Source organism: Athene cunicularia, assembly GCF_003259725.1.
Source record: "Athene cunicularia isolate RWA chromosome 6 unlocalized genomic scaffold, athCun1 chr6_part2, whole genome shotgun sequence".
In the NCBI taxonomy this organism is placed as follows: Eukaryota; Metazoa; Chordata; class Aves; order Strigiformes; family Strigidae; genus Athene; species Athene cunicularia.
Window position 1 is genome coordinate 961753 of NW_020799106.1, and position 23428 is coordinate 985180.

Here is a 23428-nt window from a genome sequence, read left to right on the forward strand (position 1 = left end):
CTCACGACAAGCCGTTATTCCAATCCCTGCAGGCTGGGTTGTGAAAGGGAAGGAGAACGCTAACAGCAAATCGGAAGTGATTTGTCTTTATAAGCATTTTGTATTTGGGGAGCGTGGGATAATTTTAGGAAATACTCCAGTCCTCTGACCATGCTGTTCGAAGGAACGCCCGTAATGTGACATCCCCCCGCGATAACTCGACAATGACATGACGTGTGGTGCCTTGAAACCGGGCTTAAGCTTCTGCTCAGCCAGCGTGTGCTTGCTAGGCCTACGTATCTTACCGACTGGCTGTGTGCGAGTCCATCGGTCTGTCCGGTGTTTGTCTGGCGTGCTTCGATGAAGTCGCGATTATCGCAGGTATTAGCAAAACGTGATGCTGTGGGATGGCTTAAAAATCGGTGTTGGAATTCAGTTAGAGAAAGAGAGAAATGACCAGGCTTTCGGGTCATCATCCCTTGTTTCTGAAGGCTTGATCTCCTTCACTGTAAGGGAATCCTCTCTTCTCCTTTCCACAGGAGGCTCTGCCACAAAGCACCGGCTGTGCCCCGCGCTGCGGGAGGTGGCGGGCGGGGGTGCCCACAGCCCCTCGGCAGAGCAGGGCAGGGCCCCCGGCGCTGCTGGCTGGTCCCCTGCCTGGTCCCCAGGATGTGGCAGTGGCGGGAGCAGCCGTTGTGGTGACCCCGCTGCCTCCCTGCGGGCTGGCGTGTCCCGAGGGAACGTGGCCCTGCGGCTGACCCTCTGTTCACACCAGTGGAGGATGAGGTGCCCACAGCAAAGTCAGCCCGCAGCCCTGCCCTGCCCGTGTCAGGCTCTGCCTCAGTGCAAAAGGCCTTTTACCCCAAAGGGGAAAAAAACAAAGGGTTTTGCCCCAGATCCTTGAAAATCCCTTTTTGTTCAGGACGGCCTTGAAAGGTGCTGAGAGTTCTTTAACAACCGAATGTCCAAGGCCAGAGGAGGCTTCTCCCGAGGTGCTGCCTGCAGACAGAGTGACTGTGTTCTGCTTCCAGACAGTCAGACTTCTCACCTTGGTTGATATTAGTGAGAGAAACGTTCCTGTTTCTCGGAGATTTAATTATGCATTTGCTAATTAAAATGAGGAATGCCTATTTTTGTCTAAACCAGCATATAAAGAAGACAGCATAATAAATGAACGCCAGATCTGCATGCCTGGTTGCTGAGGCTTGAAGGGAACCTGAGCCAAGGGGAGAAGAGGAAAGTGAGGGCAGCTGCCCCACTGAGGGCGGGGGGATGACACACGTTTTGGCCCCCGTCTGTGTTTTCTGTGACCAGACATAGAGATGCTTCATTTTTTTAAAAGCAGCTTCAGATCTACTGATAGATGTGGGTACACCTGCGGACAAAGATAGGCTTAATGACGCGAATGGTTGGTTGCTCCCGCTTGTCCGGGAGAAGGCGGCATGGTGCGTAACTACAGCATCTCGGGTTTATTGCAGGAAGCGAAGGCTCGTTCAAAATCGGCAACACAACTGGAGCCATTTCGGTCATAAAAAGCCCCAATCAGCTGAAGAAAGAGGTGTATGAAATAAAAGTTCAGGTAAGTTCTGTGGCCGTTTGAAGACTGTTCGCCTTCAATGCGATGAGTAGGCATGATTGTCTAAAATAGCTCCGATTGATAGCTGGTTTTACCTGTTTTAGAAAGTACCTCCTATATGTGAGCGGAGTGCCAGGCAGCGTGAAACAGAACAAACTGCTTTTGTGCCTTAGGATGTTTAGTGTCTCAGATCACTTCTTTGACGTAATGAAGCCATCTTGTCCTAATTCCATCTCTGAGTCTAGAGAATCCACACCCCTCACGGTATGTAGATAACGGGCCTCTGTGCTTTCGGATGTTATTGCGAAACCGGGAGCAAATGCCCTGTAACCTCTAAGTGATGAGCTGGTGACTGTCCAATCTGTGCTCAGTGGTAGGACTGGGGTAGATCGTGCTATGTCACATCAGCATCTGCTCCTGAAACACCGGTCAGCCACATACGAACACTGCCAGCACCTCGGTGAGCTAACGCCTTGGTAAGCTGGTGTCAGTGTGACAGGCTGCATTATTTTAAGTAAATAAATAAAAATAATAAATTATTTTAATTCTTTATTGTTTCTAAAGACCCAGAGTTTAAAACTCTGAAGTTAAATTGTGAAAGCTCTCTCAGTTTTCTTCACCAAATGCCTATTCCAACCACTCCAGTTTGTCATGGTGAGGACAATATTGTCTGAAGGCAGCTCTGAGGCCCTGCACACTGCCAGAACCAGTGGAGCATCCCCAAGGGCACTGGGGGATCATGCCTTGAGCTCAGGCTCCATTTCTTCCCCTAATCTCTCTGATTTTCTGCAGTCTGCTGGCACTTCCCAGATACAAGATTAGTTAAGCCCCTGCAAGCTTTTCTGATCTCCTCGTTACGGCAACCTGGAGCTCATGCAGGCTGCAAAATCTGCCCGAGGAACCGCAAGGCTGTTGTACGACCCAGTACAGGTGGTGACAGGTGCTTCAGTTACCAGACCAGCATCTTCAGAGAAATTTAGCAGTTTAGTGCCTTTGGTTTTGATCACTGAGCAAAAAAAAAAAAAAAAAGCATGTGAGAGAGAGCTGTTTTGCTACAAAAACACCAGCCAGAGTTTCTGTCCTGACAGAAGGATCTAATCTCGTTTTAGGTTCAATCCAGTGAGTCAGGCTGCACACTGGAATTGTTGAAACCCAGACAGATTTGATCCTTCAGTTCGGAAAAAATGCCAACTAGGTTTGCTTGTCTGTCCAAACTGTACCCAGTTTAAATTAAGCTTGTCTAGACAGCAAAGCAGAATTGTAAATCAGAGACTAAATCTAAAAAAAAAAAAAAAAAAAAAAAAAAGAGTGTGTCATTTTTGTTTTTCAAATATTTACCTAAATACCACAAGTATAGTTTTTCTCACAGAGTTTTCAAGGCTGCAGTCCTTGCAGCAATGTTAACATCAACTACCTGTGGTACCACAGCAAATTTAAGGATTGTCTTCTTCCCTTTCTATTCTGTCAACACTTTAGGCAAGCAATTAGATCTTGCCTCTATTAGATTGTCTGTCTTTAGAGCGCTGTTTTCACCTAGGGTGAGTTACTAAGCTCACAAAATAAGGAGGAGAATTTTTTCACTGGGGCTTTATTGGGACTGGTTTATTATCATTATCGTCTAATCATCATAAACTGCAGTGTGAAATGGGCTGAGATTTCCAGAGAAATACAAGGCTGTGAATCTTCGTACAAGTTGTGCGTTGGGGTGATTTGGACACGCAGAACAATGGCTGACGGCGGGACTGGGGAAGGAGAGCATACCCTCAGCACTGTTCTCTCCCCTGCAGGCATCAGAGGTCAGCCAGGAAGGTGATGTCTCAGTGTCCGCTTTTGCCACGGTGACGATACGGGTGGTCGACCTCAACAACCATCCACCAACGTTCTACGGAGAAAATGGTTCCCAGGAGAGATTTGAACTGACCATGTACGAGCATCCCCCAGAGGGTGAAATCCTGAGGGGGCTGAAGATTACAGTCAACGATTCAGATCAGGTAAATGGAAACCGTGTGGACTTCCAGATTCCCGCCGCGTTTTCCCGACAACAGAAAGAGCCGCCAGGTGGGGAAATGTCATTTTAGGGACTCAGCTGTGTCACCCGCATTCCGCAAAAGCTCAGGGCAGACAAAGTGGTTGTAGGGTCCATTACCACAGAGAGTTTGGGCCCCAAAGTGTACTCTGCCACAGGCTGGCATCTGCATGAGAAGGGTGGTCCCAAAGCTGCAGCCCAGTTCTCGTGGCAGCGGCAGTTGGACAGACCTTAGGCACGTCCCCTGACTGGATTCACTTGTGGTCAGTGTCATGGCCAGGAACGTGCTCCCTTTGGAGGTTTACTTGGTGTTTCCAGTCACTTTAGTAACTTCAGGTGCGGTTGCTGTGTGCATCTTCTCAGCCCTGCAGGACCCAATACCGTCCGTGCCCTTACACTGGCTTTATTACAATATATTATCCTTCTGGCCCGTATGTCACAGCCAGAGGCTGGAGTGTGGGCTTCGATAAATCATTCTCACTGGAGTGAGATTTTTAGGTAATCTTAAAAATTATTCCAGAGCCAAACTAACTCTAACCAGATAAAGGCAAAGAAGACTTCATCCGTCTCAGCCTGCTATCTGACTGACCTGTGATGCCCGTAGATGCTATGGTGATGGTTGCTATAGGGATCCCTGAGCTAAATCCTCTATGAATGGCATCCATCTGAGTTAGCCTGAGGTTAGGTGGTGACAACAGACAAGCTTAATGCATCTGAGAACTGTATTGCTATTGGAAAGAGTGCTCTTATATAACCGTGCTCAGTATTGTGCTGGTTTGGCTGTATTGTGCTCTGTCAAACCCACTGGCTTCTTCCCCTCCCTCCTGCGGCTCTGCAGCCGGCAGATAAATGCCTGCTTCCAAAGCAGCGCCTCGCCGACTCTGCCGCTGTCACGGGGGACGCTGCTGGAGAGGGAAAGAAACAAAACCCATCTCTTCTATTTAGAGACAAAATATATGTGTACCATATGTAGACTGACAAGATATTCAGGCTGCAAGTTGGGCTCTGAAATAAGCAGGAAACCTTGCTAGACGTGCGGTATAGATTTCTCAAGAAGCTTCCTAGCAACAGTGTAAGGCATCAGTCACTCTAGAGGGGTGGGTTGCTTTTCCTTTAAGGCACGGTGTTTTTCCTTCCGCACGAGAGGACTGTATAGAGAAGAAAATTAAACATATCTCTGCTTCTGTCACAGCCATTAGTGACTCTTCTGGAGGAGCGGATGGTGCAGGTGAGGAGGAGGAGGTGGTGGGCAAGATCTGTTCTGGGCCTACAGTTGGATGGAAATGCCATCTTGGCTTGCAAGAACGGAAATTTCCTCCTCAGCCTTCTTCATCTGACAGACACAGCTTAGGGCTCGGTGCTGTTGGTCCTCCGGTCCTTCCCGGGTCCCGTGGCTGCCTGCTTGCCCACAGGCGGCAGCGTGGCTCGCTCCCAGCCGCCTGGGCTCCCTGGGCATCCCTGCCAGGAGCCACCCCGCTGCTGGGGGAGGCAGTGCTTTCCCTGCCCCGTGCCACTGTCCCTCCGGCACGTACAGTCCCGAGTGCAGAGCGCTTTGTGTGCTCAGATGCTCCACTTTCCCCATCAGCACTGTGTTTCGTAGTCCAGCAGCTCTGGCTTTGTGTGTTTGACTTTACTGCCCAGCAAAAGAGCCTGTTGTCATCTCTGTAGCTGTGGGGCTCGTACGACCAACAATGCAGACCGCTGGGTCTGGGTCCAGGGTCCTTCTGTTCCCCTGGGGGAACTACTGCTGAATACTTTTTCTCCTGACATGAGCTAGGGCTGCAGCAAGAACTGCCCACAGCAAGGCCTCCAGGGATGCATCTGAAGGTAGAGTTACCCTGTTTGAAACTTATTAGAAATTCTTCATCTCAAGGTTCATGCTGGGGGGTGAATCTGGCTCGTTTGTCACAGGGTAAACGTGGCACTGTTTGAGGATTTGGTGAATTCAAAGAGTTGCTGAAGTGGGCTCAGCTCCTCGTCCTACCTCCCCTGTAAGGCAGAAGTATGAGAATCTCCATTCCATCTTTTCTCTTGTACTCTCCAGCTTGGTTTAAAAGAATTGGTCTGGCCAGCTGGCTCTGGCTCATTCTCCCCATTTCACACACCAGTGGTGGTAACCCTTTAGATGCTGCTGCTTCCCTGTCCTCTCTGGCCAGAAGGTTTATCTGTATTATGGGATTTGACTTCTCACTTCACCTGGAGCTGTCAAATGTCTGTCAGATTTTATTCTGCACAAGTGGAACTCCTCTCTCCCCCCAGAGGTGCATCAAATCCCAAAAGGTTTAGTGGCTGGAACTCTGGGCTGGCTTAACTCAGCCAGCACAAACTGTGGAGTACCGCCGCTGTTTGGAAACTGCACGTCTTCGCGGCTCTGCAGCATCATCCGAGGCTGCGAGCTCTGAGGACTCAGGCTGGTTTTGAGGGGTCCGTTGTCCTGACGCAGGCAGGTCAGTCGTCCTTCCTTGGCAGGATCAGGAGGAGGCAGGACGTGGTGTCACCTCTGTCAGCTGCACTAGCTCCCTGCGTGTGGTGCCAAGCCTCAGGCTGCCTGCCACGAGTCCCTCTCCTAGCCAGCCCTGCTTCAGGGTCCTTCCGTTGTGACTGGAAGAATAACCTAGCTTGTCAATCTATTTTAAGAAAAGCTGTGTCTGTCTTGTGACCGGGGCTGAAGGGATTATATAACTAAGCTTCTTAGCAGTCTCTTGCCCAGGGGATGGAGAGCAGAGGCCTCTAAGCACTAAGACTCATTTTAATTTTATACGGTGTGAAGAAACAGAGCCAATCTAGGCTGTGAGAGATGCATAATTCACTGAAAACTGCCATGTCTGCTTTTATTCACAGGGAGCCAATGCTAAATTCAACCTCCGTCTTGTTGGACCTGGTGGCATCTTCCGAGTGGTTCCCCAGACTGTCCTCAATGAGGCTCAGGTTACAATAATCGTCGAAAATTCTGCTGCTATTGACTATGAAAAATTCAAGGTGTTAACCTTCAAGGTACTTCTGCTTTCCAGGTCCTCTCTGCCTGTGTGCATGATGTGTGCATGATGGCTTCTGTATCGGATGGGATTTAGCTGCTCGATCCACCTGAAGCTGCCTGAGGCATTGTCAGTGATATTATATTCCACGTGAGGGAAACTCATTTCTGCCTCTGGTTCATCAACTTCCAAAGGTTTAATGGATGCATCTGTGGATTAATTTAGTCCAGTCAGTGCAGAATGTGGCATATTATTTCTCTGTGGAATCTGCACACGTTTGCTCTGAGTCATTCTAGACCGAACCCTAAGGGTGTTATTTCTGCTCTTACAATGATAAATTCACAGGGTAAAATCCTAATTTCTCTGGAGCCAGAACTCTGCCTGCTTGGTCCTAAGTAATTTGGTTCACGATCATGGGTTTGCATGTCGGCAGGCTGGAGGCTCCAGCTGACTGGGAGCTCATTCCCCCGATCGCTCCCTGCCGTGTCAGTCTCCTCGGCCGTTTGCAGACTGACCCGGGGCGATCTCGCCCGTGCTCTAAGCCAGCCAAACAAGAACCAGCTTCCATCCAAAAGCTGGACCCTTGCATTATCATCTTCCCTGATGGATTCATTGGCTCGTCAACAAGATAATTAAGTAGTCTGGTTTTGTGTCGGCTGCCTCTGAACATGAGTATAAATGGTTCGCTTCTGACTGTAAAGAATGGTGTAGACAATCCCTATAATAATTTAAAAAAAAAAAAAAAAAAAAAAAAAAAAAAAAAAAAAAAAAAAAAGCAAGCCAGAACTATCTAGCTGAGTATTAACATATGCTAGTTTTGATTTTGTACAAAAAAGTGGCATTTTTTTGCACAGTCCAGAAGGCAACTTCCTGAATTTTGTCCTCACCCTTGCTGCATGGTTTGCTCTGTGTCCTTAGCGAATCGTTTCGCTGCGGTATGCTTCATGTCTCCTCTTGTAATGTTCCGTAGGCATTTTGAGCTTCAGAGGTTATAGATGCTACGAAAAAACAAGGCATCATTACTGTGTTAAAATGGGAGATTCTGAAAGGGCTATAAAGCGCTACCAAAACTAATTAGAATAAGTGCACATTTATTCAGGTTAAACTACCAAAAGACCAGTAAAGAAGTTACACGTGGCCTCCTCATGAATACTAATAGAAATCAAAGTAGTTAATGTGATTGTCGTGAACACTGAAAGAATTAATTACCAGGGGAAAAAAAAAAAAGTATATTTTTTAGCTTAAGCAATTATTCACTCTTTTTTTTGGACAAAATTATTTCTGCTGGAGGGAGACCATAAGGCTTTGCTAACGTGGAGCTTTTGTCTCGATTCCAAATGGGGAAGGTGCAGCTGGATGATATGGCAGTAATAAATGGCAGCAAATCCTTTATAAAGACCTCACTGCCATCTCCATTTCCCTGAAAAGTTCAGATCACTTCCTACCCTGGTTTTAGAGGTCTGGATGAAATATTTTCTTATTTCTATTCAACACGTATCCCACAGCACCTTTGAGAATCTAATATCAGGGTTTGTTTATTTCTGTAAACAATGATCCCTCTCCTCTGTTTTGTTATTGAACGGCAAAATGCCAGAGAAGAACTGAAGCTCATTTGGCTGGGAGGTGCACCGAAAACCTACCCGGAGCACAGGCTACTAGAGAAAATTTATGTTCCGTTTAGGGCTGTCTCGTAAATGCAGTTGGTGGTCAGGACCTCCTTCATTATCAGCTGTCCAGGAGCTAGAGCGGGTTTCCCCAGGTTCCTGCCAGGTCTGGCAGCTCTGGCTGACTCCTGGCCTCTTGGATCTCCAGTCCCTCTGCCACGGGCCCCGGTACTGCTGGTCCCACCTTGCCGTGCTCTGACATGCTTTGGGGGCCAAACCTCCTGCCTCCACCTCCTCCAGCTCAGGGGGCAGCCTGCCTTGAGAGGAGCCTGGGCAGATTCTGGAGATGCTCACACCCCCTGCGGGCCAGGACTGCATGAGGCTGCAATTAACTTCAGCTGCCAAAATCAAATTCTATTTTAAAAATTTACCTGCCACTTTCAAGTTTACATCTCAGTCTGCTCTACTGGCTCTGGTATGAATGGTTAAGACGTAGTCCTGTGAAATAATAGTTTTCTGCTATTTTTCTTCTCCCTCTGCGTAAAACAAACAGTACAGCTCTGCATAAGGAATTGCAGGCAAGTAAGCTGACAAAAATCCCTCCCCGAAGGAGGATGTTGTCAGCGTGTTGACATAGCTGGGCTATGGCTGCTTAAGGGAGAGGGAATAATGAATGAATGTAGAAAACAAGGTAAAAATAAGCTCTCAAAGGGTGTTCTCAGATGGGCTGATTCCAGCAGCAAAGATTACTTCACTGCGGACGTTATAATTTGTTATAGATCCGTGCGCACAATAAGCAGTAAGGTTTGATCTGTGCTGCTTTAGGGGCTGAGATTGCTCACGAGCAGGTTTTTGCTGATGTCTGTGTGTGACTGTCCCTTCAAAAATTTCTTTTGCTGGAACACCACCCAGAACTCCCAAACGCGAATGGTATCGCAGAGACGCCGTGACCAAACTCCCCTTTTAGAGCAGAGGTGCCAGTAGTGATCACAAGCAGCCCTCCGAGATTAATTTCTTCAAGAACCCTCCCACCGTTTATTTCCAAGCATTAGAAGCGTTCCCCCAGCGGGCACAGCTCCGGGAGATGACACTGAGATGGCATTTTCCCTGTCTACTTAGATGGCTCCCCACCCTCCCCAGACCTCTAGGGGATACAAACTTCTCCAAAGGTGGCAGAGCGGGGACTCAGCAGAGCGGTGGGAGGGAGGGGCAGCCCCCACAGCCCTCAGCTCGGTGACCATCAGAGCAGGAGATGCTGTGCCAGCCCTGCCCCACCTTCCAAAGCTCACTTAAGCGTTCACCCTCTTTGAGGGAGCTCCTGAGACATGTGGCTGCTGGGGATTGAAACCCACGCGGCTAGATTTTTTTCCAGCTGAGCCTTTCATATCTCAGTTGAACGCCCTGCTCCCTGGTCTGTTAGTGGTGTGCTGTCCCCGGCAGGTCTCTGGAGCTCTCCTGCTTTGGGCTCTGCCCAAGCACGAAAACCAAAAGGTTGGCCATTGGTCACTGTGTTAGTCATCTGAGTTCAGCCCCTGCAGAGCCCAAGACTCGCATCCTAGTGCTGGTTCTGGGGGATGCAGACACCCACCAGGGACCAGGCGCCTGGGCTGGAGGCTGTGAAGGGCTCGGTGTGTCTCTCGGTGCCTTTTGCTGAAAGTGCTTTTTCTTGCTCCGTCTCACACCACCTGAGCAATAGCAACAGCCTTGCTGCTCCACCAGACCAGGCTTCCTACAGATGGTTCCTTACTCTACTGAGGAGCAAACAGAGACACAGCAGAAACACTGCTGCTGTTTTGTGTTAAGCTAAGAATGAGAAAGGAAACCTTTGGTGCTAAGTAGCTGAAGTCCTGTGGAAAAGGCCTGTCCGAGGCTCTGGAGGTGACTCAGATCCCAAATGCTCGCTCGGGTCTGTTCCAAAGCAGGATCTGATGGCTGCTGCCCGCTGAGAACCGCCCCGCACCAGGCGCCCGGGTTATCCGCGTCCTTCCCTGTGGTGGCTGCTCCCCCCTGCATCAGTTAGCTGTGCACTAAGGGAAATGAGAGAAACCAGCCTGGTAACCCAGCAGTGCCACCCCCAGCTGACATGCACTAGTGAAGCTCTGCTGCCGGGCTCCTCGCCAGCCCTGGCCTGCTGTGCGTGGTCGCTGCCCCTTCAGATCAGCAGAGTTAGGAGAATGTCTTATTCCAGAGCTCTCTGTTCCTCCCCAGAGACAGAGAGGCAATTTAAAAGCCCCAGTGGGTGTCTGGTGAAGTCCCAGTCAGCATGAGGCAGTGAGGGCAGAGTCTCACGGAGCATGGTGGCAAGAGTTCTCACAGACTTTGTGAAGTGGGATTCTGCTGCACACGCCTGATCCCTGAAGGTCCTGCCTGTGGGGAGCGGCTTCCAAGCATCCCAGGGCACTGGTTCTCTCATCTCTTTGCCCTGTTTGGTGCAGTTTATTGCCCTGACTTCTTGCCTTTTGAAGAATTTATGCTCCCTCTGTAAAGGATCGTGATTCAATTTACATGATTATTCAAAATTATTTGGTGCTTTTGTTCCCCTAAGTTCTAGGAGCTGCCCAGGGATAGATGTTTGCTGGCTTCCGTTACGGCTCTTGGAGCTGTGTTTGTTAGTGATAACCAATCATATCTGTCACGGGAAGTCTAATATGTACAGACAGGTTTGAAGTCCTCTCTCCGCAGCGTGACGGCCCGCTGCAGTCATGCACAAACAGGTCTCGGCTGCACGCTGACCTCGCTCATCATCATCTCTGGTTCTGAGCTGTCTGGTCCAGCTAGGCTAAAATGCACCAGTGTGCCATGGGTAGTGGAAGAAACCTCCTTTAAGAAGCAGTAACAGCTGATGTGTAATAATTTCCTGTTTTTCTCTTCTTAGATTCTTGCAATAGAGGTAAACACTCCAGAGAAATTCAGTTCAACAGCTGACGTGGTGATACACCTGCTGGATACCAACGACAACGTCCCAAAGTTCTCCTCTGACTACTACATTGCCAGGGTCCCCGAGAACTCCCCAGGGGGGTCAAACGTAGTTGCTGTTACAGTAAGTTTCATTCATCTCTTAAGAAATGCTCTCTTTTCTAGGTCTTTGTGGAGACAGTTCAAGTAGCTTAAAAATAGTGGACAGAAGCAAGTAGCAAGTCCTGCTCGCCATTCAGCTTCCAGATTTCAGCTCCCATTCCTTTCCAGAATAAAAAAAGAAAAAACACTTTGGGGGGAAAAAAAAAAAAGTTTTAGGCAAACATTTTTCAGCACAAAGAGTTTATTTTGGTTTTTCATTAAAAGCCATCTGCGTTTAAGACGAGTCACGCGATCTGTGAGTATTTAAGAAAGCCCCAGCAAATCTGTGCCCAACAGGAATATCCAGTTACGACTAAGTGGAATTGGATTTACTGGATTTGCTTGCTGAAGTATGAGTAAAAAGAAAACAAGATGGCAGCTTAGTAGGTATTTTTTTCCTCCACCTGGGAGGAATCTGGCTGCTAAATGCATAATTAGACAGCTAATGAAGGCAAGAATATAACCTTAAAATGCTTAGAGCTGGGAGAGGTCCCTACGTAAGTGTCTGTATGCCGATGGATTGTCCAGTGTCCATTTTCCTAGAAAGAAAGTCGGGGTCTTACGTGAACCCTGTGTGCTGGAGAAGCATTTCCAGCATTTGGCGTGAGCTGAAATGTCTTTCATGAAGCTCTAGGGCTGGAAGCAGATCTCACGTTGCCAAGACGAGAAAGCTCCTGGCTGCCTGGGGCTCCGTGGGTGATGCAGGGGTGATGGGGAGGGATGATGGGGGCACCTTGCCAGAGATCTTCAGCACAGTCTGGCTGCGAATAAGAAAGAAGGTTCAATAACCAGATTAATAAAGTGTTGAAGGCAACAGTATCTGCATTGCTAGAAGTCACACAGGCACGAGGGCGATAAGATATAAACAAAGCTGAAATATTGTGTAGAGATTGGAACGTTTGTCATGTTTTACTTTGAGTCAATTAAAGAAGTAGAGGCTTAAAAAAACACTCTGTGTAAAGTAAATAATTTTGTCTAGGGAATATATATTAATATTGAACCAATAATTAGGAAGGCTTGAGAGTGGGCGGTTTGTTCGTGTCACCGATGAGCTCCATCTCTATCAGAGGAGGGATGTGATAAAGGCCGAGAGCTGGAGCATCCAGCGCCCTTCTCCCCTCGGCCCAGGCAGGCAGCGGCACCTCGCAGCTCCCCCGGCACAGCCAGGGATGTTTCCTCCTGGTAGATTTTGTGGCTTTCGAGGTGACATTTGTCCATGTGATTTCCCCCTAAAAATGGGATGGCAAGGAGGGGGAAAAGCATTTGGGTTTTTACGTGGCCTGTTGTTAAATGAAAAATGAAACATTTCTTTTGGCAATTTAGTAAAGGATAACTCACTTTCTTTTCTTAGGCTACAGATCCAGATTCAGGGCTTTGGGGAGAAGTCAAGTACTCTATCTATGGAACAGGAGCAGACCTGTAAGTAAAAAAAAAAAAAAATCAAATAACCTCTAAGCAGAGTTTAAAAATATTTTTTTTTTAAAAAAAAGAGAACAGGCTCATTCTGGACCTGCTCATTTCCAAGGACATTTATGCCATGTTCTTTGGGAGTTCTGTGAAAACAACAAACTGGTGTGATCATTAAACATCTGCCTCGTGAACCCATGGAATTTTACCCACAAGCCCCCAAAGAGACGAGGCAGCTGAAATACCAAAGCACAGGATCTGTTCAATCGCCATTTGAAAAATGCTTGTAAGAGAAAGGGAAGCTTTTGGGCTCGTTGTTGTGAAAAGTCAATTCTGGAGGAAAAAAAAAAAAAAAAGAAATAATCCCTCACTCTTTCCCCTTCCCTTTCCATCCTTCCCTTTCCACATAGCTGTGCAAATAGTTCAGTTCCAACTCTTGTCAAAATAAATCCAAGACAAGGCTTTCAAGAGCACAGACTTTAGCTCGGGAGGCCAGCTGTGCTCAAAGCGTTTCATATCCTTAAACCTAATAGTCCTGCGTCAGGGAAGAGGGGAGCCCAATGCTTCCCGGATTTTGTAAGGATGCCTTGCTCCCCCCCTGCCCTGGAGACGGTGCCGGGGTGGGAACCTCCGAGGCCCTGGTTTCTCCCACACTGCTTCCATCCCCGCGGTTGTCCTGGGCTGTCGGCTGGGACTCAGCTGCGGCTGCCACCACTGCCTGTGACAGATATTGTTGCTGAAACCTGCAGCTCCTGGACATGGTGGAGCTGCAGGGTGGAGTATTGGAAAATGAATAAGCTTTCCAGGCACTCATCCCCAGAATCCATTTTTCTCTGCACATTATCCACCCGGGGTTAAAGCTGAACTCTGCGTGTTAAGGTGAAAGCCGTTTAGGAGGCACAATCAAAGTCCAAAATCCAAGATGTTAAAGGTGAGCTTCTTCCGTAGCCAGAAGGGTACGTACACGGGAGCATTTCCAGGATGGATTATTCCGAGCTCTTCACTAAGTCCTTTAAGCTGGCTGCTAACTGCGCAGAGGCAAGCAGGCAAAGGTCGTGTCATGCAGGCAGACCTCTTCGGTCTGAAACGTAGCAGCTGGTGCAGAGCAGCTTGTGAAGAGGTTGTTGATGAAGGATTTTGAAAAAAATGTGAGTGTAACTTTATTCTCACTGGACTTACGGGGATGCTCGTACTGTTCTTATGCTGTTGAATGAGGAAATTAAGATGTGAAGACTTTTCATGATTTTTTTTTCCTTTTCTCTTCCTTGTGCCAGAATGGCGCAGCTCTGCAAGGCTGTATTGATCCCCTAGCCCCGGGACCTCCAGATCTGCTGAACACACAGTCTGATGCAGATTTGAGTTTCAATTAGAGGCACGATTTTTTTCTGTCTCAGGGGTTACATCGGTAGATATGCAGTTGTGTGGGCAGAAAGACGAGTTGTGCTGGGGTAAGAGCAGTAGTGTTAACTGTTGGAGGTAAAACCACTCCGCTGGCAGTCCTACGTCCAAGCAGGCAGTGGGAGAGGGGGACACCCCTGTAATCTCTTCACACCCCAGTGCTTCTATTCCTCCACTAAATGAGGGTAATGGGAGTCTTCTCCGCACGGTTAGGCTGGGTTGGGTTGGGCTCAGGAGGCACTCGGCACACACACTGTCTCCTACCAAGACTTTTCACAGCTCCTGCCACCTCCAGGTTTTGGCTTCCATCAAGACTTGTGTTTGTATTTAACAGGGTGATGAAAACAACTGAGGATTCTGGATTATTAAGTGCCCCTTTTATAATCACTCTCAATCGTGCTCCCAGGTGCAATGCAGAACGCTTTTTGTTATCCTGTACATTAATTAAAGGGTATATATAAAAGGTTTCATCTGTTAAAAACCCCGACTGCTTGGAGCCTCCACTGGCAGTCCATCTTCAATGGACACTGCGTTGGTATCTCCTCTATAAATCCAAGCTTTTGGCTGACGCTTTCGACAGTTCCTCAGTAATTACAAATGTGTAGAATCGAACTTGCTACAGATAAATTTGAACATCCACTCCATCCCAGTGCCCGTCTATGGAAAAGTGATTATTTTTGGAGGAGATAATTTGCCCTGCACTTTGGGGGATTTGAGAGCAGCCATTTTTCTTACCCTTCCTGAGAAGTGAAGAGCCTAAATACGATATGCAGCACACTTCCCTTAGCTATTGAGGTGATGTCAATCAATATTAATTTATGCAGGGCATGATATAATACACTGTAGTTATAAACTGTTAATGTTTTAATGCAAAGAAATCATTCTGGGAGAAGGCCATCACGCTGAGCATTTACTGAGGACAAACTAACAGAAAATGTAATAGCTAAAACAGCTAATGCACAATAGATGGCAAAAACACCAGACACTGATAGTTCTCTGGTTGTCAAGCCTAAAAGAATTAGCCGGAAATAGGTGGAGTGAATGATTTGGAAACAGCCAGACAGGAGTTAGGTGAGGAGGACCAGTCTCTGGGCACAGCATTTCAGTGTCTGAGCTCTAAACCAATGTTTAGAGCCCACCCTTGCTCCAGGCTGTAAACACACAACGCCAAAAAACCCAAAAGTCTTTTCATGCCTCTCTTGTAGGTTCCTGATCCACCCGTCCACAGGTATAATTTATACTCAGCCCTGGGCTGTGTTAGATGCTGAAGTGTACTCCAAGTACAATTTCTACGTGAAGGCAGAGGACACAGATGGGAAGTACAGCTTGGCTGAAGTGTTCATCACCGTGTTGGATGTCAATGACCACTCGCCGGAGTTCAACGAGAACATCCAGGAAAAGACGATGATCATCGGGTCACCGGTGAGGATAGAGGTGAGAGATGACTCAGCGTGTCACAGAGCAGAGGAAAGCTTTGGAAAAGCCCCAGCTCTGCTCTTTATTGCCTTGGGATCACGGTGAATGTCTGAAAGTTGGCTTGTCCTGGGGCTTTCTTTTGCACATCCATTTGTACGGAACAAACGGATTAAAGCGTGGAATGATGGTATTTACAGACTGCTGAGAGGGAGAAATAAATTCTCTAGGCAAAAGATAACGTTCTGTTACACTATTTGAGCCATCAGCTGGGGAGGATCCTGGGTTATACAGCGATCATAAGAAGCCCACAGAAGATAAGTGACTGGAAATACAGGGTTTGAATACTTAACCTTCTGGCCATGCCTTTGTGCTCAACCACACAGCTCCTTTCCCTTTGCTTTGCACAATTGTGTTTATTGATCCAGTATGGAACTAGAGGTTAAAAAAAAAAAATGCAATAACAATTCACAGGCAGAACAATCCTATGTTACACATATTTGAATACGTATAGTGAAGCCTAATCACACAACTCCTAACGACAGCAGAATAAATACCACAGCACCAAAATTAAGGCAGCTATAGTTTAGCGTGGAGCTAATCCCTTTGTTTTCTATCGCTTCACGTTTGCCCCCTCCGTGCTGAGAAACTCCCCAGCAGTGGATCATTTGCATTCTACAGATAAGTTACAGTTCAGTTTTTGCTCCGGTTTTATTTAATCTCAAATAGAAATCGCTTATGCAAGAAAAGAACTCTATTCCTGCTGTCTTTTCACTAGAAAATGTAGCGTAACTGATACCAGAAAAGGGGAAATTGTTTCCAGGATGCAACAAAACCAGCCCAGTTGTGTCGCAGATGGATATTATTGGAAACGAATGTTCAGAAACTTTTAGTTTTGTCTTCAGGGAAAGATACAAACAATAACATCTTTGTTCCTTACGCTTCCTCTACCAGGCTATAGATCAAGATGCAGAAGAACCCAACAACATTGTGGATTATTCCATCATGCAAGCAGATCCAGCCAATGTGTTTGATATCGATCAAAGCACTGGGGAAATCAAGCTGAAATCCTATATCCGTTCCCTGGACATCATCCACAACATCACAAAGAACAAAGACTGCATTTGGTCAGTGGTGGTGCAGGCCAAAGACCGAGGCTCCCCATCCTTCAGTACCACGGCGGTTCTGAAGATTGATATCACAGAGGAGGTAAGCAAAGGTTCTAGAAAAATCCTCATGTGAGATGACCCTTGAGAGGCACCCAAGAGTAGTCACTGCTTGCTCCACTTCTGAGAGTACTTTAAAAATGCTTCAGGAGTTGAAATCGACAGCCAAAAAATTGCCAGCCATTGCTTCTCTTTTTTTTTTTTTTTTTGCTAACTCTGTCTTGTAGAGTGTTTCTAGAGCCTTGTGGTGAAGCTGGATCCTACAGCCACAAATCTAAAAGACATTTTGACCAGAGAAATTGCAAAGGTACAAAGGCAGGAGCATAATGTGGTTGGGAGATGAGTTTCTTGCATCTGATTGTTATAGACAGACGCAAATTAAGGACTTTAGATTCCTGAGAGGAAAGGTAAATCCTGACTGCTAAATTTCTGCTATTTTGTTTTCATTCAGGAGAAGAAAACAATATTTTTCCCTACAGAAAGTGAGTGGGAAGTAGCTGGGGCCAAGAGTGAAATACATCAGACCGGTTTTGCAGGTTGACATAAGCGACATAGGAAAAGTGAGACATAGAATTTTGGATGTGGGTTTAACCATCGGAGTGTTATTAGCAGACAGAACAAGACACCGAACGATAGCGGAGGTAGGGTGAGAGTTTCCTGTCAGTCCAACGCTCACGTCGGCCACAGCGCAAGCAGCAGTCTGTGGTGAGCAGCGCATGCTTGCGTGGTTCTTGGTTATTCTAAGTGCCTTGCCGTGCCTTTAAGTAGGTACCCGCAGGGAGGAAATGGGCTTTAAAGTAGATGAGAAACACATCATTAGCCTGACAGCCTGGACCACACGCGCACTGGGCAAAGATGCAAATCTTTTCCTACAAGACAGCGGCTGGCCTTCTCTTCGCTGGGCCAGAATGCGCCCGCTGCTCTTTTACAGTCTTCCTCTGTGTTTTCCATCTCCTCTCTTCCCCCGATACTCCCTATCAGGTGCGTTGATGTGTACGTTTCTGTGTGCGGTGCAGAGCCTGCTGGGAGCCCAGAGGGGTCTGCAGAGAACACTTGTGCATATCCCCAAGGTCACCTCGGCCACCAGCAGCGGAGGAGTGACTCCGGGCCCTGGGGCACCTCTGTGCACACCGCGGGGCTGCCGAGGCTCTGCCCTGGGGACCAGGGCACTGCGCCTGCTGGTCTCTGCCATAAACTCGGAGCTTTGCCCGTTCTGACTGATATAAACTCTGTAACGCTTGGATTTCCCATGGAAATACCATTTCGCATGTTTTTATACAAAAAATAAGAATCGCTGCCCGCAGCCAACAGTGGAGCGCCCGCCCTCCCTGCCCTGCTGCCGGGATTCTCCAGGGTGCCCGTTTCAGAAATGGGTGACACCAGGTGGCCTCAGGCACTGGCCCCCTGTTGGCCCGCAGCACCTACCTCCAGCTGTCCCTCCCCTTCCAGATGAGCTGGTGGCCTCTCTGCCAGGGCCGAGGGGTGTGGAGGGGACGGAGGGTGCCCCACGCTGGCTTTGCTAGGGCGGAGGTGTGTCCCTGATCCGGCTCATGAAGGACGTATGGAAGGGAAAGAAGAGCAGCTGATGCTTTGGGATAAAGTTTCCTGGATTTTGTTCTAGTGCTGGAAGCAACATCAGCACCTGATGAAGGAAGGTGTTTCGTATGAAGTCCCCTCTCTGCTTCCTTTTCTGCCCCTCCAGGGGTACAGGTTTGGCACAAAGAGGGGGAGTGCCCCTCCCAATCAAGTCTAAAGCAGAGAGGTGGAGACACAGATTCCTCTCATGCAGTTTTTCGTTTCTTCCCATGCTCTGCTTGATATGGAGTCCCAGTGCAGAGCCTGAGACAGCAACAGCATCTTCTTTCTTCACTTGAGTAGATTTTTTTCAGCAGGACCTGCACGACTAATCCGACGTCGCATCCTCCCTGAGCTTTTGCACATTTCTCCGTTACCTCTTCCATTGCTTGCAATGATGTGGGTCGGGATTTTTTATCTAAGAGCATCACATCTCCTTGCTAAACCACTGTCACATGTCAGCCTGCATGTGAGTGACGAGCAGTGCCAGTGTACAAAGCCCTTGGTGACTCCCTGTGTCCCGGGGACAGCACAGTCCCTGCTAACACTCCGTGCAGAAAACCTTCTGTGGGTGTAGGGGATTGTGCTCACACTCCCCCTCTCTCCGAGGCTGTTACAAATGTGCGTTTCATCCCTCCGCGCTCCAGCTGTACAAAGTCTCTTTTAGTTAGCTGTTTGGTGGGCATTTGTGTACTACTGATTTTGGATAAGGAGGATATTTCTGAATGCATCCTCTAGAGGTTTCCTGCAGTGTTAATCACACTAAGTAATTAAACAGGCATATTTTCTGATTAACATTTACCATTGCAATTAGCACAAGGCTGTGCCCTTCGAGATAGATGCCTTGTGGCTAAGTTCAGCAGTATTGCACATCAAAAGGACCTTTTGCTCTTGGAATAATACAATGATAAAAAATTCCAGAGGCCTTTTAATTTAACTGAGTCTGGGTTTATGGAAATTGGTATTGAGTGGCGTCTGTTAATCTCCGATCCTTTCTCAACATAATAAGAAACATATGCTGGAAAAACCATTCTTTTTTTCAGCCTTATGTCTTGCTCAAAAATCTATTCCTGCTGCCCAGGCTTTTCACAGCAATCTGATTCCCACTCCTGGTCCTGAAGGCTGACCTGATGGGTGGGTCCCTCTGCCTCGTCATGACTCCACTGAGGTTCTGCAAATATATGGGGGTGTTTATTAACACCCCTTCGTGGACTTCAAGTCCACATTTAGACACCATAATCTGTGTTGCTTAATAGCTTTAGCCACCCATTTAGACTTCTAAATGTAGCTGACGAGTCTCAGTTTTAGATTCCCCTAATTGAAAGGTTCAACAAATACCTTCTCTGAATTAATGTGGGTACTCCTCCTCTCTCATACTAACTCTGCAGCCATGGGAACTGTGGTTGCTGGTAGCACTGAGCATCCTCTGCCACATCTGCAGAGCACTGAGCCTGTTCTTCTCACAGTTACATGGACCATGAAAAAAATTGTTCGGAGAAGGTTGGTTTGATTTGAGGAGTCTTGCTCCATGCTGGTGTTTGTGTGCAGAGCGAATGCAGCCTTCAGCGGTGGTGACAGCACCGCTCTTTGGGACAAGCACTGGAGGGAGGCATCGTGTGTTCTGCCCCAGACCAGGAGTTACTTCTGAAGCAAATCTTTTGACCATCCCCGCATACTTGGGATGGCTCGTGTCCCAGACAGCTCCAAGCACACGAAGTGGACTTCTTGCAGACAAAAACGTGTTTGGGGAGCCCACCTTGGCGCGCTTTGGCGCTGGCAGGCAGTCTGTCCCTTCAACCCAGCTAGAAAAATCTGAAACAAAACCCCAAAAATGTTGAATACGTGGAAGTGGCTCCTCAGACCCAGCTAGTTCGTTGTACAGATCCGCTTGCTCAAGTCGACACAGCCTGAGTTGTCTATAATCTGTGGTAGCTTGGGCTCTTAACAGCTTTGCTGCTTGCTTAGGCTTCTAAATATAGCTGGTGAGCCCCAGCTGGTCTCGTGGTGGAACAGCTCAGCCACACACCCCTGCTGGGTCCTGCATCACCCGCTTGTCCTGCTCGCTGCAACCCCTGCGATAGGAAAGGCTCTTGGGAAGCTGCCAGGAGGTGTGGGTATGTGCACGCTGCAAACCGTCGTGGCAGAAGAGACAGAAACAAAGGACGTGAGTCACCGTTTCAGTAGCAAAGAGGGACACGGGCATCTTCTTCGGAATGCTCGGATATTTGAGAAGGAAGCCACTGTGGAGGAAGGACGGCAGGAATCGGCCCCACGTGCTACAGAGGGGTGTTTTCCACATCCTGCCATTCAGGTCACAGCCTGAAAGCATCTGTCTGCACTTAAACTTCACAGTGCTGGGTCTTAGGAAACTGGTTTCAAAGGGACGTGCCAGCATTGGTGGTGACGGTGAGTCCCAGTGACTGCTGCACACTTCAGCATCCCACAGGCCTTGGGCTGAGGAGTTCTCTGCAGGGGACAGACAGTCATGGGGGTTCTGCAAGGGACCATGCGTGCCCATTCAATAGAAAATAGGTGATGGCATCTTTTAAGCCAAACAGTTGCTTTAATTTTTTAACTGCACTCTTGTCCCAGGATTGGACTTCTCCTTTCTGAAGTCTCTGTGACCAGCTGAGCTACTTCCAAACTTCTGCTGTAACCCTCTGAGTGTCCCCAACCCTCTCTGTGATGTTGCAGGAAAAAAAAATACAAACCAGCAGAGCATTATCTTTTGTGAGCAGTGGCACTTTAACTCCTTTGATGGCTATTAAGAAAGAGAGTGTTTCCTCCAGGTTCTTCCCACAGGGCTATGGCAACGTTTCCCATACCAGACTTCATTTCGTCCTGCAGATGCTTTTGTTTTACGTGTAGAAGAAAACTCAGCGCTCTTCAGAATACAGCATGTCTCTTAGGAAGAAGCTACATCAATGACAAGGGAGTAATGCCTTGACCCAGTTCCGAGGCGCTGCTGGTAATCAGCACAAGGACTTGGAAGCGTTTTGAGCGTGCAGGGCCAAACTGCTTAAACGTGGGCGCCCAGGGGCTCCCAGACTTTCATTGACAGAGGGTGCTCAGACCCGTTCTGTGTGTTAACGGGCTGGGCCATGGCACGGACAAGGTTGCAAAGCTTTTTGGTGACAAATGCACTTACCAGGCTGCCTAAGATGATGACGTTGCAGATTTGGATGGCAAGTTATTCTTTATCCGGTGAGTGCCATGGCCATGACAAACAGAAATTCTCACCTTTTGCTTACAAAATGCTTTATGTTTTTATGCAGACACTGCAGAAAAGTTGGTATCCAAGGGTCACTCTAGGCAAAGCTTTGTATAGGACAGGCCCAGCAACTGGGTTTGGTTTTGGTATTAATCACCGCTTTGTGACTGGAAGCTCTGAACAGGTGCCAAACACGGTGAGACAAGGGGGAGTCGAATGAAGCCAAATTCTGAAACTCCCCGTAAGATTTCCATCAGTTCTTACCCCGGCAACTGTCGTACACTGGCAACACAAACATGTGCTTCTGTCTAATCCCATTTATTCAAGGTTTTCAAATAGCTGGTCAAATAATTATTACTGAGCTATAACATCTTCTTTAAGTGTATGTCATCTTCTTGTGTTGGTCCTACACTATTTATCCATCAGTGTCTCACTACAAAATAGATCTTGACAACACTCGTAACAAGTGGACTCATTCCATGCCATGTACTACTTAGCAGGGTTTATCTGACAATTCATCAGCCTTTCGCATGAAGTTAAGTAAACCAGGGCAGAATTTCTTTCATCTGATGGGATTTAAGTAGACAACATCCGTGTAATGCAGAGCAGGAAAGCTGATGTGAAACCAAGCTCCACCAAAGTCATGGTTGCTCTGCTTTTGGTTTCTAGCTCAGGTCCCTTCCTAATTAAATAATGGAAAAACTCTTTGCACAACATAATGATTAAAATTGGTAACTACCAGTAAGGTAACACGGTCCATGAGTTTCAACAGCATTTCTTCTCCCATTTCTCTGTGGCAGTAGGAACATTCAGGGTAGGGGAAGGGTAGGCTTGGGTAGTATGTGTGAGATAGGTGGTGAACACGCAGAAGTGAAGATGCTGTGGGGTTTATTAATGAATTTACATTCTTTACGTTTAGGCGTGTGATTTAAAAATAAATAGTGTCCCTGTGTACTGAATGACAAAAGGCACTCTGAAGCATCCTTTGGCTTCAGAGACTCTTAGTCACCTTCCTCCACAGACCGGGGAGGATAGAGATGAGCATCCTCGTTTAGAGCCACACAGGGAAATCTGTTTGATATGTCTCAAAGTCAGAGGTTCGAGTCCGAGCTAGTCACAAGGCTCTCCTTATACTCACTGCCTTTGGTACCTACTTTAGCATGTGGTGACTACTACGCTGGAGGTGCCCGTTTCTCCCCATTGACTAAAGGCTGGGAGTTCAGACCGCTAACTAAAATGCAGATAACCTGTTACCAGACAGAGTTCGGGTGATGATTCCCTCCTGGAGCTGAGGCCAGAGGACTGGGGCAGAGGGGGGAGCCCTGTCTCTGCAGCCACACGTGGCTTATGATCAGCTCTTGGTAAAAAACCTGGTGAACGTGCCGATTCTGAAGGGTCTCCTGGCCTTGCACAGCGCTGCTGCCTGCCCAGAGACTGTAGCAGAGGTTGTGTTCGTTATGAACTTCTCATGGAAACGTAGTGCAAGGGTGGACGGCCATGCTGCGAATAAGGGTGACCTATGTGCCTTTATTCCCTGATCGGCCAGATGTCTATACACGCTTCCTAACCTCTTGTAGTGTTTCTGGGTTCAGTTCAATGTCATTGCAACTGTCTCCTCAACACTTAGCTCCCTTTATTTTATAAGCTCTCTATCCTGCACACATTTCACCCTAGTTCCCTAGCTGTATTCATAATAGATACTGGCCTCTTTCAAATATAACCGTGTGAGGGCTGACCGTTTCTCTTATTTTTGATATTTCCAGATCAAGTCCAGGGTAAAATCCTATATTTTAGGCCTCAAGAAGCATCCGTGGACAATATTTGGAATTTGCATGAGTGGCGTCCTTTCCACCATTTCTGTAACAATGGTGATCTCCACCATCATGTATTGGAAAAGTGTGAAAAGATCCAGGCTCCACCCGCAGGGCAAAATCCGCAAAATTATACGGGGACCTCCGAAACGCACAGCGTGATAAGCTGCAAAGTCAACTGGCCATTCATTTGTCCTTAATATGCCATATGTAGCTTATGTTATTATTTA

At 47.7% G+C, this 23428-nt stretch overlaps 1 protein-coding gene across 1 annotated transcript in view; it reads left to right on the top strand.

Moving 5' to 3' along the window:
- Positions 1 to 23428, top strand: part of CDHR1 (cadherin related family member 1) — a 44004-nt gene extending 20576 nt beyond the window's left edge. Inside the window, exons 11-18 of the mRNA XM_026851836.1 lie at positions 1458 to 1558; positions 3343 to 3546; positions 6423 to 6575; positions 11036 to 11200; positions 12569 to 12636; positions 15228 to 15456; positions 16390 to 16644; positions 23151 to 23428. Coding sequence (XP_026707637.1) covers positions 1458 to 1558; positions 3343 to 3546; positions 6423 to 6575; positions 11036 to 11200; positions 12569 to 12636; positions 15228 to 15456; positions 16390 to 16644; positions 23151 to 23360 — 1385 coding nt within the window. The 3' untranslated portion in view covers positions 23361 to 23428. The remainder of the gene's footprint in view (positions 1 to 1457; positions 1559 to 3342; positions 3547 to 6422; positions 6576 to 11035; positions 11201 to 12568; positions 12637 to 15227; positions 15457 to 16389; positions 16645 to 23150) is intronic.